This window comes from Globicephala melas, chromosome 18, assembly GCF_963455315.2.
Source record: "Globicephala melas chromosome 18, mGloMel1.2, whole genome shotgun sequence".
In the NCBI taxonomy this organism is placed as follows: Eukaryota; Metazoa; Chordata; class Mammalia; order Artiodactyla; family Delphinidae; genus Globicephala; species Globicephala melas.
Window position 1 is genome coordinate 35024932 of NC_083331.1, and position 21776 is coordinate 35046707.

Here is a 21776-nt window from a genome sequence, read left to right on the forward strand (position 1 = left end):
CCCACTACCTATCTACTTTATATTTGGTAGTGTATATATATTCATGCCACTCTCTCACTTCATCGCAGCTTAAATTTCCTCCTCCCCTTGTCAAGTCCATTCTCTACATCTGCGTCTTTATTCCTGTTCTGCCCATAAGTTCTTCAGAACCATTTTTTTTTCTAGGTTCCATATATATGTGTTAGCATACAGTATTTGTTTTTCTCCTTCTGACTTACTTCACTCTGTATGACAGACTCCAGGACCATCCATCTCACTACAAATATCTCCATTTCATTTCTTTTTATGGTAATGTAATATTCTATTGTATATATGTGCCACATCTTCTTAATCCATTCACCTGTCGATGGACATTTAGGTTGCTTCCTTGTCCTGGCTATTGTAAATAGAGCTGCCATGAACATTGTGGTACATGATCCTTTGAATTATGGTTTTCTCAGGGTACATGCCCAGTAGTGGAATAGCTGGGTCATATGGTGGTTCTATTTTTAGTTTTTTAAGGAACTTCCATATTGTTCTCCATAGTGGCTGTATCAATTTACATTCCCACCAAAGGTGCAAGAGGGTTCCCTTTTCTGCACACCCTCTCCAGCATTTATTGTTTGTAGATTTTTGATGATGGCCATTCTCCTGTGTGAGGTGATACCACATTGCAGTTTTGATTTGCATTTCTCTAATGATTAGTGATGTTGAGCATCCTTTCAAGTGTTTGTTGGCAATCTGTGAATCTTCTTGGGAAAAATGTCTATTTAGGTCTTCTGCCAATTTTTGGATTGGTTGTTTGTTTTTTTGATATTGAGCTGCATGAACTGCTTGTATATTTTGGAGATTAATCCTTTGTCAGTTGCTTCATTTGCAAATATTTTCTCCCATTCTGAGTTGTCTTTTCACCTTGTTTATGGTTTCCTTTGCTGTGCAAAAGATTTGAAGTTTCATTAGGTCCCATTTTTCATTTTTTTTTTTTAATTTCCATTTCTCTAGGAGGTGGGTCAAAAAGGATCTTGTTGTGATGTATGTCATAGAGTGTTCTGCCTATGTTTTCCTCTAAGAGTTTTATAGACTCTGGTCTTACATTTAGGTCTTTAATCCATTTTGAGTTTATATTTTTGTATGGTCATAGGAAGTGGAGTGTTCTAATTTCATTCTTTTACATGTAGCTGTCCAGTTTTCCCAGCACCACTTATTGAAGAGGCTGTCTTTTCTCCACTGTATATTCTTGCCTCCTTTATCAAAGATAAGGTGACTATATGTGCATGGGTTTATCTTTGTGCTTTCTATCCTGTTCTATTGATCTATATGTCTGTTTTTGTGCCACTACTATACTGTCTTGATTACTGTAGCTTTGTAGTATAATCTGAAGTCAGGGTGTCTGATTCCTCCAGCTCCATTTTTTTTTCTCAAGACTGCTTTGGCTATTCAGGGTCTTTTTTGTGTCCATAAATATTGTGAAATATTTAGTTCTGGTTCTGTGAAAAATGTCATTGGTAGTTTGACAGGGATTGAATTGAATCTGTAGATAGTTTTGGGTAGTATAGTCATTTCCAAAATACTTATTCTTCCAACCCAAGAACATGGTATATCTCTCTCTCTGTTTCTATCATCTTTAATTCCTTCCTCAGTGTTTTATAGTTTTCTGCATTCAGGTCTTTTGTCTCCTTAGGTAGGTTTATTCCTAGGTATATTATTCTTTTTGTTGCAGTGGTAAATAGGAGTGTTTCCTTAATTTCTCTTTCAGATTTTTCATTATTAGTGTTTAGGAATGCAACAGATTTCTGTGCATTAATTTTGTATCCTGCTACTCTACCAAATTCTTTGATTAGCTCTAGCAGTTTTCTGGTAGCATCTTTAGGATTCTCTATGTATAGTATCATGTCATCTGCAAACATGACAGTTTTAGTTCTTCTTTTCTGATTTGGATTCCTTTTATTTCTTTTTCTCCTCTGATTACTGTGGCTATAACATCCAAAACTATGCTGAATAATAGTGGTGAGAGTGGACAACCTTGTTTTGTTCCTGATCTTAGTGGAAATGTTTTCAGTTTTTCACCACTCAGAATGATGTTGGCTGTGCGTTTGACATATATGGCCTTTATTATTTTGAGGTTAGTTCTCTCTATGCCTACTTTCTGGAGAGTTCTTTTCATAAATGGGTGCTGAATTTTGTCAAAAGCTTTTTCTGCATCTATTGAGATTATCATCTGGTTTTTACCCTTCAATTTGTCAATATAGAGTATCACATTGATTGATTTGAGTATATTGAAGAATCCTTGCACTTTTGGGATAAACCCCATTTGATCATGGTGTATGAGCCTTTTAATGTGCTGTTGGATTCTGTTTGCTAGTATTTTGTGGAGGATATTTCCATCTATGTTCATCTGTGATGTTGGCCGGTAACTTTCTTTGTTTGTGACATCTTTGTCTGGTGTTGGTATCAGGGTGATGGTGGCCTTGTAGAATGAATATGGGAGTGTTCCTTCCTCTGCTATATTTTGGAATCGTTTGAGAAGGATAAGTGTTACCTCTTCTCTAAATGATAGAATTCTCCTGTGAAGCCATCTGGTCCTGGGGTTTTGTTTGTCGGAGGAGTTTTAATCACAGTTTCAATTTCATTCCTTGTGATTGGTCTGTTCATATTTTCTATTTCTTCCTGGTTCAGTCTTGGAAGGTTGTGCTTTTCTAAGAATTTGTTTATTTGTCATTTATTTCTCATTGTTGTTTATTTGTCATTTATTCCAGGTTGTCCATTTTTTTGGCATATAGTTGCTTATAGTAATCTCTCATGATCCTTTGTATATTTGCATGTCAGTTGTTATTTCTCTTTTTTCATTTCTGTTTCTATTGATTTGAGTCTTCTCCCTTTTTTCTTGATGAGTGTGACTAATGGTTTAGCAATTTTGTTTATCTTCTCACAGAACCAACTTTTAGTTTTATTGATCTGTGCTATTGTTTGCTTCATTTCTTTGTCATTTATTTCTGATCTGATCTTTATGATTTCTTTCCATCTGGTAACTTTGAGGGGTTTTTTGTTCTTCTTTCTCTGACTGCTTTAGGTATACAGTTAGGGTTTTTACTTGAGATTATTCTTATTTCTTGAGGTAGGATTGTATTGCTATAAACTTCCCTTTTAGAATTGTTTTTGCTGCATCCCATAGGTTTTAGGCCATCGTGTTTTCACTGTCATTTGTTTCTAGGTATTCTTTGATTTCCTCTTTAATTTCTTCAACAATCTCTTGGCTATTTAGTAGTATATTGTTTAGACTCCATGTGTTTGTATTTTTTATAGATATTTCCCTGCTACTGTTATCTTGTCTCATAGCACTGCGGTCAGAAAAGATACTTGATACAATTTCAATTTTCTTAAATTAACCAAGGTTTAATTTGTGGCCCAAGGTATGATGTTTCCTGGAGAATGTTCTATGAGCACTAGAGAAGAATGTGTATTCTGTTGTTTTTGGATGGAATGTCCTATAAATATCAATTAAGTCCATCTTGCTTAATGTATCATTTAAAACTTGTGTTTCCTTATTTATTTTCATTTTGGATGATCTTTCCATTGGTGAAAGTGGGGTGTTAAACTCCCCTACTATAATTGTGTTACTGTTGATTTCCCCTTTTATGGCTGTTAGCATCTGCCTTATGTATTGAGGTGCTCCCATGTTGGGTGCATAAATATTTACAATTGTTATATCTTCTTCTTGGATTGATCCCTTGATCATTATGTAGTGCCCTTCTTTGTCTCTTGTAATGATCTTTATTTTAAAGTCTATTTTGTCTACAGTTTACAGTTGCTCCCAAAGTCCACTACCTCAATTTTAGGATGATTCATTTTCTATTCAGGTATTCCACAGATTCAGGTACATCAAGTTGATTGTGGAGATTTAATCCACTGCTCCTGAGGGATTTAATCCACTGCTCCTGAGGCTGCTGGGAGTAAGTTCCCTTTCTCTTCTTTGTTCACACAACTCCTGGAGTTCAGCTTTGGATTTGGCTCTCTTCTACATGTGGGTTGCCCTCTGGCATCTGTTCTTTGCCCAGACAGGAGGAGGATTAAAGGAGCAGCTGATTAGAGGGCTCTGGCTCACTCAGGTCGGGGTGTGGGAGTGGTATAGAATGCGGGGTAAGCCTGCACAGCAGAGGCCCGCATGATGTTACACCAGCCTGAGGTGTGCCATGTGTCCTCCTGGGGATATTGTCCATGCATCACAGGACCCTGGCAGTGGCGGGCTGCACAGGCTCCTCGGTGGGGAGGTGTGGATGGTGACCTGTACTTGCACACAGGCTTCTTGGTGGCTGCAACAGCAGCCTTAGCGTTTCACGCCCGTCTCTGGTGTCCATGCTGATAGCCGTGGCTTGCACCCATCTCTGGAGCTCGTTTAGGCAGTGCTCTGAATGTCCTCTCCTCGTGCACCCTGAAACAATGGTCTTTTGCCTCTTAGGCAGTTCCAGACTTTTTCCCAGACTCCCTCCCGGCTAGCTGTGGCCCACTAGGCCCCTTCAGACTGTCTTCGCGCAGCCAACACTAGTCCTCTCCCTTGGACCTGACCTCCAAATCCTAAGCCTCAGCTCCCAACCCCCACCCACCCCAGCAGGTGAGCAGAAAAACCTCTCAGGATGGTGAGTTCTGGTTGGCACTGATCCTCTTTGTGGGAATCTCTCCACTTTGTCCTCTGCATCCCTGTTGCTGCTCTCTCCTCCGTCAGTACGAAGCACCGCCTCCTGCCCAAATCCCCATCTCCGCCAGTGAAGGGGCTTCCTGGTGTGTGGAAAAATTTCCTCCTTCACAGCTCCCTCTAAGAGATGCAGGTACCATCCCTATTCTTTTGTCTCTGTTTTTTCTTTTTCCCTACCCAGGTATGTGAGGAGTTTCTTGCCTTTTGGGAAGTCTGAGGTCTTTTGCCAGCGTTTAGTAGGTGTTCTGTAGGAGTTGTTCCACATATAGATGCATTTTTAATATATTTGTGGTGAGGAATTTGATCTCCACATCTTAGTGCTCTGCCATCTTAAAGGTCCTCCGCATTAAATATTTTTATGGTGCTAATATGTGGTTCAACTCCTCAAACCATTAACAATCAAAATTATTTGTATTTTAATAACAAATGTAATGGTCATTTGAAAGAAGTATTGTTTAAATAATTGTATTTCTTTTCATTTTTTCCTAATTAAAGTGAAGTTAGTGATAAAGCCAGTAAACTTTAAGAAGAATGTACAAAAATAAAGTAATAATGTTTAATATAAACAATTTCAAAGAACATCCTTATTCTAAGTAAAAATTTATAACATTTCTGGCAACTGGAACTAACAAAGTTACTATTGAGTATTCTAGCTATTAAGGGATATATTATTCTAGTATTTTATGTTAGTCATTTCTGAATACCATACACAAGATTTACATATATGTTTATTGACCCAGTTCTCTTCTGCCACTATAGGTTTACCCTACAACTTGATGGTCATTATTTACTCACAAAGATAAACTACCAATGTTATAGAGAGGTAGATCATATTTGCAAAGTGACTGCCTAGCTGACATGGATCCTCGGATGGATCAGCTTCCTAGAATTTTACAGTCTTAATCGTTAATACACCCTATGCTGTCTTTCATATTAAGTCTAAGGATATTCTTATTTCTGACATATTTTCTACATGACAAAATATTCTGAAACATTATTTTGCACATAGTGAGATCTTTTCTTGAGGTTTAATGCACAATTAACTCATAGGGACATAGTCAATTTTTATCCCAAGCGTAAGAACATATCTAACAGTGAAGATATTGACAAACTTCCAAGGACATTTTTCTTGTAAACTAAGTTGTACTATAATTATCTTTGACTGGAAAGGATATTAGTATATAATATCCTAAGAATAAAATCTGATTTATAGACAATTACTGTACAAATTCTTGTACATAAACATGACTATGTTTCAAAGTAGTATAGCATTATTGAAACATATTGATATTTTTTCTAAGTGGAACAAGCAGAGGAACTGTTACAGTAGTTTAATTTTATTCAAAAATTTAAGAATGTAAAAAACAAAATTAACTTCCATTGTATAGTGAGGAGAAAAATTTGTGTTAATCTTGGATCATTGCAGAAAATCTAAAGATAGTCCAAGTTTAAAGGACAGCTTAACCATCTTATTATTCCAAACTTGTGCCTGAATTTGGGATGGAATAATCCTAAAAAGTGTCAGGGGAGATGAAATACAGACACAAGTCATATAGTACTCATAAATGAGAAATAGTTACAAGTAATAGTTTGAAAACACACAGTAATAAGTACAGAGATTATGAAGACTTCAATTTTTTTCAAAATAAATAACTTTTTCAAATGATTGGGTACACTAAAGTTAAGAAATTTTACAAAATGATTTGTTAATAAAATGGAAAATATCATTTAAGTACAGAATATCTGTCATTTTACAGAAATAAAGTATAAGTTTTAATTTTATATTGTATATCTTCCAGATCTTTTTTTTGGCTTGCTATGAGCTGATTTTTATTGGGAGAAACAAGAAAAACAGGGCCACTGTCTTCAGAAGGCTCGAGTTAAATAAACCATGTGTTTCCTGAGTAAGGCATTCTCACATTTAGAAACTGTTCATCAGATTAGACAGTTGACATTTGGAGATGGCGGAACAGAGATACTAAACAGGGAGAAGTTGGTGGGTGTGGTTCCTGCCAGAGCAAACTTGGCAGCCTCCTGATGGGATGAAGGGGACCCAGGGGAGGAGTGCCAGCCCACCTTACTCATGAGCCCCAGGAAGTGTGGTTTGGACAGTTGGAGAGAGAATGAAGCAGAGATGCTTTAAACTCATTCAAAACCAACTTCACTGTCTTTCTAACGGTTGATCCTTCTGCTGACCTCTCTATGTAAAAGTTTGTGATCTGTTGGCTTCTTCTCTGTTTCTTAACCATTTATAATACGTGCAGACATGTGAGGCCCAGGTGGGCTTTGAAGAGGCCTGGAGAGGAGGTGTTTGCCCATAAATGGAGATTTTGAAACTTAAGACAAGCCTTGCTCAAGACCAAGTGGACTGCCACACATGCAGTGAGGTCTAGGGAGTCTGAGATCTAAGTTCTAGGTGTAAGGAGTTCTTTTTTTTTTTTCTTTTTTTGAATTTGCATCTTTTTAAAATTTTTATTTTAAATTGGAGTATAACTGATTAGCAATGTTGTGTTAGTTTCAGGTATACAGCAAAGTGATTCAGTTATAAATATATATGTATGTATTCTTTTTCAAGTTCTAGGATATACTTTAAAATAAATAATATGTAATATATTTTTATGCATACATCTATCAACATTGAGAAATTCATTTCCTTTTAGAAATTATTACTTGAAAGTATTTTAAACCTAGGCACTCAGAGTTGACTCTGCTCTGATACTTTATTTTTACAGGATTCCATACATTTCTTTATAACCGTATATTATCCATAAACATTTTGAAATAGTCCTTATATACATTGTATGAGTGTTTAGAAATATATAAATATTTAGCTATCCAAAAAGATGATAAAATCAATGTTTTTAGCTTCAGCTTTATCATCAATGTATATATCATCTTACTGAATTTTAAAAACTATAATAGTTCCCTTAAGCAAACAAATGAGTTCGTTCCTGGCTTTTCATGGGTTGAGTCTTTGCCATGAAAGAAGGCGAGTCTTTCTTCTTTTTGTTGGCTCTACTATTGTCTCAGAGTATGAGAGCTCCCCCTCTGAGCCCCCAACTCTATTTCATTAAGGTTTCTATTCATTAATATCTTACAAGTAAAATAGTAGTCCCTTAAAACAGAAAGAAATGGGTAGGAAGGCAACAAAAGTTTTAATATATAAGAAGAGAAGCATAAGTAAGACTTTAACTAAACATCTTCCCTTCTATATTCCAAAGTATCTGGTAATTCTAATATGTTATACTCCTTATTCAGCCTCAGAGCCATTCTATTATCTTTCCCACCTCTTATATATATGAGTATCTTATGTGTTTTTATATTCTTTCTGACATCTCCACCAGTAATTTATTTATTACAATGGTTAAATAACTTTATTTAATTAAGATTCAAGTTATAGTGTTAAAATCAATTAATTATATGCTGCTATCATTTATTAATTTATTCACTCAATAAATTTGTGTACCAATGTGGTACAGTGTCTTATCAATGTAGACGAAAAGGTCAGTGAGTCAATGTTAAATTTTCTACTTATTAATTTTGTAAATCCATATGATAGATTTAACTCACTTGAAGTAAAACAAGATTCATGAACAAAAGAAGAGAATGTGATACTGAAACAGTCAAGGAAAAAGAAAATCTAAAGAGGGACAGAGAGAGGAAAATTAAAGATACTTTGGTTACATTCAAAGAAATGTACAGAAAATAATTTGTGGAGATGATAACCTTCTGTAGTAAAAGGGAGACATAATAGAACTTAAAACTCTGGTCTCACTCTATTATTCCCTCAGGTGCTGCATTTTTGGTAAATTTTTTTTTAGTTTCATGGCTGGAAACTATTACTTTGCCTGATGTACAGCTTTTCAACTGCTTGCATAATTAAAAAGATGTTACGAGCATAAATTTTTATTTTTATTGAGATTTTTTTCAGTTTGAAAGGGATTTAAACTATACTTGGAACATCTTAAAGTAAATATGTGAATATTTATGATAGGCTTGTTAGGACTTAATTTGTTGAACTTTATTTTTTAATTTACTTCACCAGACATGTTTATGGACAAATAGGCAACTATATTTGACTTGTGAACAGCTTTCTTAAAAAGGAAAGGGAATTGAAAATGTGATCTTTAGAAGTACCTTTATACTTTGTGTGGTAAAATGATAATAAATAATATGGAATCAAAAATAATATCCGTTCTGTTTCTCTTGGAAGCCATGCATTTTACTCATATTTATTTGTCAGTGTAATTAATTCTTATTATATTTTACATCCCTCTGAATATAGGGGTAATATCATAAGTACTAATCTTCTACTTTTCATTTGATAGCTTATGCTCATCTCTATAAAAATCATTAACAGTGATTGTGCATTATTCACAGATATTGGCTGACCTAGAAAACCATACATTATTTAAGAATGATCTGGAATGTCAAAAGCTGATTCTGGAAGCAATGAAATACCATCTATTGCCAGAAAGAAGAACTTTAATGCAAAGTCCAAGAACTAAACCTAGAAAATCTACAGTTGGAACTCTGTATGCAGTGGGAGGAATGGATAACAACAAAGGTATTTAGTTCTAGATCTTTAGTAATACACACACTGTATCACACCATGACGTGATTTTACAGTTGTAACCTGTGTAATACCAACAAACTTCACAGAATCACAGCTTTATTCATTAAGATTTAAGATTTAGGGAAAAGTTAAGACACCTCTCAGTTTTCCATTTTTTCAATCTGTAGTTGCTGCTTCTGCTTCTTACTCATCTTTAAATGTTTTATCTCATGCATTATGTACAAGACTTCATATGAAATGAAAAAGAGATTAAAAGTACCTAGAAAACATGGGCCAAATAATTTGTTGGATATATTGAAACATGTATTTCTATTCTAAGTAAAGGAAATGTAATCTGCCAGCCACATGCTTGCTGAGAGTAATATTATGAAGGAGCGAGTCTCTGCTTTTGAGGGGTTTAGAATCTCATACAGAAGCCAGACAAAGAAGTAGACAATTATAAATGGGTGTACTGACTATGGCAGGTATCATTTACAAATTTAAATTTTTTTTTACCATTTTTACTCTTACAAGGAAGTGAATGATTTAAGACCAAATACATACATTCGAAGGTTTTGTTCTTACTTTTCTATAGTTAGTGGGAAAATCTCCATGAATGTTTGTTCCCTTTAGCCTTTTTTATGTGTCTTAATTTTCCTGAACAAGTACACAAGACAAATAATGTAAGTGTCCTATGTTTGCGTCTAATAGGTGACATAATTATCCATAATACATTTATTATACATGTACAAAATACAGTTGGCAAACATAGAGTATGACCACATATTCAAGCTCTGTTAAAGGAACTCTGTTGTTAAAGAATCAGGAGGAAGCAACAGAACTTACCTCAACTACTGTGAAGTGAGATCCCAAAATAGGAGGCAAAGGGAAACAATTCAGGTAATCAATAGAGAACAACACACATTTCCCATTTTTTATTTGCCAAGAAGATATCTGTGGCTATAAAATGATTTTCACTAGTTTAATTTTTTGAAGATTTACTCCTATTTGCTGGGCTATGGATTTCTAGTGATTATCACATTAAACGAGCATTAAAATATTAACATATATATTCAAGAGCTTAACTATTAGTTAAAAAGGGTAAATGACTTGACACTTTAAGAACTAAGGAAATGGCATCAATCTCCCTCCTTCCCTGTCTCTCTCCACTTCTAGCTCTTTCTTTAATGTTATTATTTAAGAGACCAAGTCAAAAATTTCCCCCCTAAATGATATAGTGCTTAACACCCTCTTTTATAAAGTGGTGAAACAAAATATCTTAGATACAAATCTCTCTCAAAAATAACCAGAAATTATATTGAAATGTCCCCAAAAATGTTTTTCAAGCTTAGAAAACAAATCTATTAACCTGTATCCATGTAGTCCTTATGAGAGTAATAAATACTAAATAACACACAGTACGTGATATAATTTGCCATCTCTTGGAGCAGAAGCATGCAAACTTTATTGTAACATTTTTGCGGTACGCGGGCCTCTCACTGTTGTGGCCTCTCCCATTGCGGAGCACAGGCTCCAGACGCTCAGGTCCAGCAGCCATGGCTCACGGGCCCAGCCACTCCACGGCATGTGGGATCCTCCGGGACTGGGGCACAAACCCGTGTCCCCTGCATCGGCGGGCAGACTCTCAACCACTGCACCACCAGGGAAGCCCTATTGTAACATCTTAATAAGTTCATTTTACCTATAAAAGTAAATATCAATAAAAGGACAATGATGTTATATATGTTTATCAAATTTTAAGGTCTAATGAATGACACTTACTTTTCAAGAACACTGCATTCTACAGAATGAATGCCTGTATAAGATAAATTCAATTTGTAAATATGCACATATCATTGAAAAAATAAAGAAAGAACATTGATGAAATCAGGCCAGCCAGTGACTAGGACTGAGCAATAAACAACAAATTAACATTAGTATAAAAATCACTATGCTATGAAGAGCCAAAAGACATGATTAATTTAAATTTTTAAATTTAACGACTTTAAATACAATTACCATAGCATAAAATAATACGAGTATGGGGGTGTCTATTGAGTTAAGCTCTTTGTCAGCATTTGAATTTGTCTAATTTTACACAGCAGTCTTTTGAGGCTGAAGAAATTCTTAAGAAATTGAACTTTCTTAGGGATTTTGAATCTTTCATTTTATAATTGAACACTACTAATTATTTAGCTATTGTTCCACTTATCCAGTAGTCCAGAAGATTAAAAGCGTGTGACAAAACAAGGGATTTAAAAAGATATTCCTGATTAAATCAGCAATAAAATAGAAAAAAAATTGAAGGAAATTTTAGGAATTCTTACCATATCCTCTGCACTCTATGAATTGGATATTAAATATATCCCATAACTTAGATAAAAATCTGACATTACCAAACCTCAGAGAACCTACTTTTCCTGCTGCAGCAGAAACTTTACCAGTTTCAAGAGATTTAAAGAACAACTAGGACATTTTCAAGTTAATCCCTTGTATTTGCATTGTGCTTCTACTGCTTAAAAGCTGTTTTCTACACCTTATTAACTGGTGCTCTTTCTAAATAGGCATTAAGATTTTATCTTAAAATTGTGTTTTCTTTTCTTTAAAGGTAATGAGGAAAATTAAAATGTAAAAAGAGGCAGGGAAATCAAAAGAAAAAATATAGCAAAACATTGGAATTTACTTTGCATGACTAATTTGAAAAATAATGCAATACAATATAATACAGTATGTTACAATACAATACAATGATATGCAATATTTTGTGTGCTTTTTGGAATTATTTACATATTCATATTGTGCCTCATAAGGCTATGTAAACATTTTATTGAATTCCTCTTCAGCTCCACAGTTACTGGGATTTGTATGATATTTTATGGGATTGATAAACTATGAGTACAACTCTTGCAGATTTTCTGTAAATATTAAGAAAATTCAGAGCATTTTTCTCTCCTTTCCCCTCCTTTCTTCTTATATCCACACATACATGCATCCTATAATGATGCACTTTTTGCACATCTATTTTGTGCCGGCTCTGTGTTAAGAACTTGTGAACATTATGAATATTACCCCTACCTCACAAAGCTTCCAAGTTACTCTAGGAAAGCAAATAGTAAACAAAATATTTGTGAATAAAATGAGTGTTACAGGAATGGAATTGCGAGTGAAATCAGTATAATGCTTGGGAGCCAACCTAGTCTAGTCTAGAAGAGTAGAGAAGTACAGAGAAAGTGTTTGTTGTTGTTGCTGTTTTTAGTTGAAATCTAAAGAATTATTAGGCGTTAGTTTAGCACATTACTGGAGCAGCAGAGTAGGTGTGGTGGTGAATTCCAGACTAGAGATAAATCAAATGTGAGGGTTTACAGCTAAAGAAGAGTGATATCTTTAAAAATGGAGAGAAATCCTTTATGGCTGAAATATAGCCAGTGGAGAAATGAAAGCCACATGGTAGTAGAGGAAAGACACAGCAGATTTCAGGGAAAGGATAAGAATGATAGATTCTGAATTGAAATCTAGACATCATAGAAAGCAGGTGATGTTCCGAGTGAAGAAAGTAGTCTTTGCGATCAGAGAGATGCCTGTTCAAATCCATGAATGTCACTTAAAATCTCTAGTCTAATTTATCTTTTCTCAATACTGTATTGTGTTTCTGTAACAATTACAGTGATTAAATGTAAAGAGGCTAAACTAATACACAGCATTCCAACATGCTTGTTCAGTGCCAAAGAAACCATCAGAGAACTCAGCAGCAACCTGGGCTGACTTTCCTTATCACATTATGGACTAAGGCCAAGCCATCTAGGAACTTTGGAGGCATGGACTATAGTGGTTCTATGACATAATAGTAATGTAACATAGGGAAGAAGATAGGACAACAAGATATTCATATCAGTGGAATTTATATGATTAGCATTATGTGGAAATTAAATACCTTTTATACCAATACAAACAACATTTAAGAGTTGGGAATCACATGAATTGTATGAGAGAAAAGAATCAAGTCATAAATGAAGTTAGCAGTATCTCTTGGAAAGTATGATTTAATTCGCTGCCATACTGGAAAATACTGAAAAATAAGTTTTTAACGATGTAGTAATTTATAGCATATTTAAGGACAATTAAAATGATTAATATATTTATTAATGTTTGTTCTACTATGAATGAAAAATGGGACATAAAATTAAATACAGAAAAAGTCAATGAATTTTTAAAAACTATTTTTATTAGGAGGACAAAGTTTTTAAATGTTTTCAACTGAAATCAAATGCAGATTTAAAACAATGCAGTAAATTGTACCAATAAATATGCTTTCATTTTGGTAAGAATTTTATTACAAATCACATAGAAATCATCATAAATCCTTTAGAAGGTTGAGTTAAAAGTAAAACACTAATTGCTTATTCTCAAGTGCTTGAAATGTCTCACACTAATGTATGATTCATGTAAGCTATGAAATAAAATTTGGTGCTATTGGTTACTGGAAAATATTTGTATCAAAAAGTCTATTGAATTTATTTTCTGATGTTGATTGATTATTAGAAAATTCCATGCAAGTAAAAATAATTTGGTTTTGTACTCATAGAAATTGTATTTTTTGAAGATTCATTTTATTTCATTCTAATTATGAACATATATTGAAAACCTTGTAAATATACAGTAGTATAGATAAGAAAAGGAAAACCAACTGTGAGCTTATAACTTAAATATAATCATTGTTACCATTGTTAACAGAGTGGCATATTTTCTTTTCCAAATTTCTCTGTAAATGTGCATGTGTGTGTGTGTGTGTGTGTGTGTGTGTGTGTATATACATGTTTGTATACAGACATAACTCTATATCTACATTTATACAGAGATTACCTATTTACAATTGTCTTCATCTCTCTCACTCTGGTATCTAAATATAGGCATATTTAGATTTATTAACATACCTAAGAATTATTATTTTGTTGCTTTTATTTATTAATTATATGTGTAAATTTATATTTCATTAAATTTTTTACATACATCATTTCAAGTACCTTACTAATTCTTATTCACATTAAAAATGCCACGGTTTACTTGAGCTTAATCCTATTATAAAACACTTTGGTGGAATAATCCATTTTATTTTCTATAAATAACACCATCACTAGTATCTGCATACGTTAAGAGTTTTTCCTAAGCTTTGAGTGTTTATACAGATAACTGGCTGGAAAATTACTGGGTGGGAAGGTAAACCTTTTGTGACATATGAGCTGATTTCTTTCTTGAAAATTTTTAAGAATTTATAGTAGCACTAAATTATGGAAATAGTGCCATTTTTAGGGCCTTATCAACAAATTTTCTGTCTAAAAACCCTTTTTATTATTAAAAATTTTAGCATAATAGTAGAAAAAATAATATAATGAACCCTGTATTCTTGTCATTACATTTATATTTCTCCTTTTAGTAATGAAATTGAATATTTTTGTAATTTCAATTTTTTATGTATTTAATCATCAAATATACTGCTGAAGAGTGACATATTAGTTTGCTATTTTTCCAGTTATTACATATTTTATTTCAGTTTCTTGAACTAATTGCCTACAGTATTTGGCATAAAGTTCAATAGAAATAGCTTCTGAGGTGTTTTTCTCATTTTGTCTATTTTATAAGGAATAAGTTAAATATTTTACAAGTTTGCTGTAAACATCTAGTATGTAGCATAGCATACCTGGCAGTTTTGGAGAGAATGATGAATACTGTGTATGAGAATATATAGAGGCTATGGACAACCTTAAATTCTCTCAGAGATAACTTTCCTTTTGACAGACACTTAAGTAAGAGCAAAACACCTTCTTCCAAATAAGCATTAGATAATTTGAGGCTAAGATGTAGTATCTGTGAGGGTCGCCCTACTCCTTGTTTGCTTTCTGTATGTATACCAAGGTCATTGGTCTTTACTGGGCCCTGAATGCCATTTTATTTTCACCTCAGAAGAACCAGTTCTAATTTTTTAGCATCTTAGCTTCCATTTTCTGCCTGGATTTCTGTCTCTCCTTGTATATGTCTTACAAATTAGTAAGTGCCCAGAAGACAAGCAATTATGCCTTGTCATTCTTTTTTCTGAGTCTAAAGTCCTGACTACCTTGGTTGCCCTGAACTACAGTTAGTGTCTCCCCAGCTGCATAAGGCTACCAACAAGCCTGGGCCAACAAGTGCTTCAAGGACTCTCAGCCTAGTGCTGCCTGTGAATCAGCCATTTCCCAAGGGGAAAATGGCAAAGGATGTTGGCCTCATTTCAATTCTCATCCCTTCTATCTGGGATTTGTCTTCCTAAGTGTTTGATATCATTTTTTTAATCTCTAATGTTTTTAAACAGCTAAATTTTGTATTCTAAGACTATCACTTTATAGTTATTCTTATGGAGATAGCTTATTTGATACAAGCTAATCCATACTTAACAGCAGAGGCCCCTGCAAATTTGTAATTTCAACATTGTCCATTTATGAAACTTCTCTTCGAATTTTTTTGAGATATATATGATAATGTTGCTGATGTTCTCATCTTACATGCGTTTTGAAAAATTTAATCTATTATTTATTTAAATATTTCACAGGTTTATTTTATATTCTGTAGCTAATAACTCCAACATCTAAAAGCTTGAGAGTCTAAGTCTATTGTTTGTTGTTTCTGACACCAGGAATAGCAGAGGAATTGCAATTCTGGAGATGCAATCTCTAACAAGCTACAGGCTCATCCACTGAGGGTTTGGGGCAGGCTGTATTTATGGGCAAGGAATGCAAAGAGGGCAGACTCCAGCCAGAGTCCAAGAAGTTAGTTTATTGGCTTGAGGATGGGGAGAGATTCTTGGCAGACGGTCATTGGTAAATTTTGGTCTTTAAATCAGGCATTTGTGGGAAATCAGTTTCTCGGTTCTTGTGTTATCTCCCTCAGGGAGCATGCGTGAGATTATCTATTTCATATTTTTGGGTTCCATTTTACATTAAAATCTTTTCACACTTTCCTCTAGCAAGCATAAGTCAGTTTTAACAAAGAACCAGGGCCACCAGTGACATACAGCTTTATCAGTCCTCTTCAATGCTCCAGGCTTAATGCAAAGTCTCTGGATCATTCTCCCACCTCATGTTAGGCCCAAAGCAGATGCTCTAGATCTTACTGTAGGTGTGGACATCCACTCCAAGGAAATGCTATCTTTTGTACTCGGGTAGCAAACTCTATCCCAGGTTTCACCTCACTGTTCTTCAGCTATTTGGCTGAAGTTTTTTTCTTGGAGTTTTTTCTTACTTTCAAGTCCAGCAATGCAAAAAATTAATGTTATTATTGCAATTTGCCCAGATTTACTGGTATTTTAATTAGAGGGCACTTTGGAGTGTCTTCCATTCTCTATCAAGCAGAAGCCTCCTTTTTCTTTTGTATCCTGATTTTTTCCTCCATAGATTATTTTACTTGTTTTATGCCCTATACTTTTTGGAGAGTACGGATTTTGTTTAGAATTAAACTATTAGCAAACCTGACATTTCCCCACTTTTTACATATTTATAAAGTATACCATTGATGTTTCCATGGTTTGACAGTGTTTGAATATTCACAAATTTGGTAATACTATATTCACATGTAACTTCCACATCTCTAAAATGAAGATAATAATTCTACCTCAAAGTATTATATTATATCATGTAATAAGTTAGAGCAGTTCTGATTACAATGTAGATGATGACTCACTAACAATTTGATTGAATCCTTACATATTCTTCCCATAGCAAATACAATTCAAATTCATGCCTGAGCTTAAATAGAAATCAATACATATCTTGGATCTGAGGCATTGTTAACAAATATTCAGAACTACAAGTATAAATTCATGAGCATATTTGTTCTAATATAATAGATTAATTCCCTTTTCTAAATTATAAGCAACTTGGAGACAGGAACTTTACATTCTTAACATCAGAAAGCATTGTTATTTAGAGTAGGCTTTCAGTAAATATCTGCCATACTTAAATTACAACCTATTTAGCTAATTTTAGTAAATATCCAAAATGAAAAATCACATGTATGTGTGTGTATATATACTATTTATCAATATAAACTTTGTATAACTATGAAATTCTCCTTTATTTATAATCTTTGGAAGATTTTAAAGGGAAACTGTAAACAAAAGATTGCCATTACCTGAATAACTTTCCCAGAAGTACTCCTCAAGAAAAAAGAATTATTGTGAATCTGTTATTTATCCTTAGTAATTGATCATTTGGGAATGATAAAATTATTTCATCAATGATTTATACACATATTTTGATTGAAGTATAGTTGATGTACAATATTATATTAATTTCAGGTGTACAACATAGTGATTTCACATTTAAACACATTATGAAATGATGACAGCAGTTAACTCTAGTAACCATATATAACCATACAATATTATTATAGTATTATTGACTAAATTCCTTATATAGTATATTACATCCCTGTGATGTTTATTTTACCTTGAAGTTTTTTCCTTTTAATTCTCTTCACCTATGTTGCCCAACCCTCCACTTCCCTCCCCTCTGGCAACCAGCTATTTGTTCTCTGTATCTATGAGCCTGTTTTTGTTTTGTTTGTTCATTTGATTTTTTCCTTAGAGTAAACATATAAGTGAATATTTGTCTTCCTCTGTCTGACTTACTTCACTTAGCCTGTTATCCTCTAGATTCATCAAAGCTTTTGAAATGGCAAGGTTTCATTTTTTTATGGATGAGTATTATTTGGTTGTATATGTATACTGCATCTTCTTTATTCATTCATCTACCTGTGGACACTTAAGTTGTTTCCATATCTTGGCTATTGTAAATAATGCTGCAATGAACATAAGGATGCATATATCTTTTTGATTTAGTGTTTTTATTTTCCTCAGGTAAATACCAAGAAGTGAAATTGCTGAGTAATATGGAAGTTCTATTTTTAATTTTTTGAGGAAACTCCATATTGTTTTTCATAGTAGCTGCACCAATTTACATTCCTCAAAACAGTATACAAGGGTTCCCTTTTCCCCACATCCTCACCAATATGTGTTACTTGTTGTATTTTAGATGAGAGCCATTCTGAGCCAGGTGTAAGATCTCAAAATCTCATGAGTTTCATTTGCATTTCCCTGATGATTAGTGATATGAACATTGTTTCATGTGTCTTCTGGTCATTCATATGTTTTCTTTGGAAAAATGTCTGTTCAGGTCCTCTGCACATTATTTAATCAGGCTGTGTGGTTTTTTTTTTTTTTTTTTTTTGTGGTACGTGGGCCTCTTACTGTTGTGGCCTCTCCTGTTGGGGAGCACAGGCTCCGGACGTTCAGGCTCAGCAGCCATGGCTCATGGGCCCAGCCGCTCTGTGGCTTGTGGGATCTTCCCGGACCGGGGCACAAACCCCTGTCCCCTGCATCAGCAGGCGGACTCTCAACCACTGCACCACCAGGGAAGCCCAGGCTGTGTTTTTGATATTGAATTCTATGATTTGGATTCATGTAGGTTGGATTTTAACTCCTTATTGAATATATCATTTGCAAGTATCATCTCTCATTCAGTAGGTTGTCTTTCTTTTTGTTGATAGTTTCCTTCCCTGTGCAAAAGCTTTTCACTTTGACGTGGTCCCTTTTGTTTATTTTTACTGCTGTTTCCCTTGCCTGAGGAGACATATACAAAAAAAAAATATTGCTAAGATTGATGTCAAAAAGCATACTGCTCACATTTTCATCTAGGATTTTATGGTTTCAGGTTTCACACTTTAGTCTGTAATACATTTTGAGTTTATTTTTGTATATGGTGTAAGAAAATGATCCAGTTTGATTCTTTTGCATATGGCTGCCCAGTTTCCCAAGACATTTGTTGAAGAAGCTGTCTTTTCCCCATGGTATATTCTTGTTTACTTTGTCATAGACTAATTGAGCATATAAGTGTAAGTTTATATCTGAGCTCTCTATCCAGTTCCATTGATCTATGTTTCTGTTTTTATGCCACTGCCATGCTGTTTTGATGACTATAACTTTGTAGTATACTTTGAAATCAGGGAGCATAATACCTCCAGTCTTTTTCTTCTTTCTTAGGATTATTTTGGCTATTTGGGTCTTTTGTGATTCCCTACAAACTTTAGGATTATTTGTTCTAGTTCTGTGAAAAAATGCCATTGGTATTTTGGTAAGGATTTCATTGAATCCATAGATTGCTTTGGGTAGTATGGACATTTTAACAATATTAATTATTCCAATTCATGAGCACATTATATCTTTCAATTTTTTTGTATTGTCTTCAATTTCTTCAGTGTCTTATAGATTTCATAGTACAGATCTTTCATGTTTTAGCTTAAATTTTTCTAGGTATTTTATTCTTTTTGATTCTGTTGTAATGACATTGTTTTCTTCATTTATCTTTCTGATAGAACATTATTAGTGTATGAAAACACTACATATCTCTGTACTTTAATTTTATATCTTGCTACTTCACTGAATTCATAAGCTCCAATATTTTTGGTGGAGTCTTTAGGTTTTTCTAAATATAGTATCATGTCATCTGTAAACAGTGACAGTTTTACTTCCTTTCAATTTGAATGCCTTTTATTTCTTTTTTCTTGTGTGACTGCTGTGGCTAGGACTTTCAATAATATTTTGAATAGAACTGGAAAGAGTGGGCATCCTTATCTTCTTCCTGATCTTAGAGTAAATACTTTTGGCTTTTCACCATTGAGTATGATGCTTCTGTGGGATTGTCACATATAACTTTTATTATGTTGAGGTATGTTCCCTTTACACTCACTTTGTTGAGAGTTTTTGTATCTTAAATGAGTGTTGAATTTTGTCAAAAGCTTTTTCTGCATCTATTGAGATGATTATATAATTTTGTCATGGTATAGGTTCATCTGTGAGACTCTCTGTGCTTCCTGGACTTGAATGTCTCTTTCTTGCACCAGTTTAGGGATGTTTTCACCATTATTTCTTCTAATAGTTTTTCTGTCCCTTTTTCTCTCTCTTCTTCTGGGAAGCTTATAATGCTAATGTTAGTATGCTTGGTGTTGTCTCAGAGCTCCCTTAAACTGTCCTCATCTTTTGGTTTCTTTTTTCTTTTTACTATCCTGATTGGGTCTTTTACACTGATCCATTCTTCTGCAACATCTAATCTGCTGTTGACTCCCTCTAGTATAGTTTTTTTTATATATATTTTTATCTCTTTATTGAAGTTCTCACTGTGTTCCTTCATCTTTTCCTGAGCTCAGTGAACATTTTTATGACCATTACTTTGAACCCTTTTTCCTGGAAGATCGTTTATCTCCATTTTATTTAGCTATTTTTTCTTTCTGAGGCTTTGTCTTGTTTTTTCATTTTCAACATATTCCTTTGTCTAATTTTTCCTAACTCTTTGTGTTTGTTCTTATGCGTTAGGTAGATCAGCTACATCTCTTGGTCTTGAAAGAGTGGTTTTGAGTAGAGGTGTCCTATCAGACCCAGTAGCACTGTCCTGCCTGGTTGCCAGAACCAGGTGACCCAGGATTTTCTCCTGTGTGGGCTGCATGTGCCCTCATGTTGTGGTTGGGCTGTGATTGCTGTGGATATACCTAGTGTGTGGGACTGACCTGCCATGCATCTGGCTGAAAGGCCTAGTCACAAATGTTGCATGCACTCTGTTGTGTGTGACTGGCTCCTGGTGTGAGATCACCTTCAGGGAAATATCAGTGCTGGTCAAGGGCACCTGCCAAGTCTGTCAGGGTGGAGAGCCACCTTGGATAGGCTGTACTGCCAATCAAGTGTGCCTGCCAGGACTGGTGGTGAAAGGAGCTGCTTTGGATGGTCTCTGCTGCCAGCTGAAAGTGGTTATTGGGTCTGGTAGGTGGCCACTTTGGAGGAGCACTGCCTTTGTCAGGTCCACAGGTGAACCTGGGGTGGGTTGAATTGTGCAAGTAAGTTACGTGGGGAGAGTCAGAAATGACACCTACCAGCACAGGGTCAGCTAGGTAGAGGATGATGGAAAAACAAACAAACAAAAATGACTGGCCCTTGCCAGTTCCTCTATACCCAGAGAAAGTTCTAACAGCTCCCAGTCCCTCAGAAACACACCTTAAAATTAATCAATAAATCCCCTCAGTATGACTCAGGTGTTTTTTTCTGTGTTGGGTCTCAGAGAAAGTGAGTTTTGCATGACCTTTAAGAGCAAATTTTGGTTTTCTATACCCCTCTGCCTCTCCTGGACATAAGCTTGCTTGTTTTCAAAGTCTAACATTGTGGGAGCTTGTCTTCCCAGTGCAAGTCCCCAGGGTTCAGGAGATTCATGTAGGGTTTCGAGGCTTTGTTTCTCAGGGAGGACCACCACAAATGTGATATCATTCCTGTCCCTGGTTTCCAGTGTTGGGGGTGTGGGTCCCAGGCAGACTGCATCTGCACCCTTCCTGACCATCTCAATGTGGCTTCCTCTTTTTATCTTTAGTTGTGGAAAATCTTTTCTGATAGTTTTCAGGTCATTCTCAGAAATAGTTGCTGTATGTGTTGTTGTAATTTTGGTGTGTCTGTGGAAGGAGGGGAGTCCAGGATCTTCCCATTCTGCC

At 34.8% G+C, this 21776-nt stretch overlaps 1 protein-coding gene across 1 annotated transcript in view; it reads left to right on the forward strand.

The window, feature by feature from the left end:
* KLHL1 (kelch like family member 1) overlaps positions 1–21776 on the forward strand; it is a 386506-nt gene that overhangs the window by 273912 nt on the left and 90818 nt on the right. Inside the window, exon 6 of the mRNA XM_030842541.2 lies at positions 9050–9236. Coding sequence (XP_030698401.1) covers positions 9050–9236 — 187 coding nt within the window. The remainder of the gene's footprint in view (positions 1–9049; positions 9237–21776) is intronic.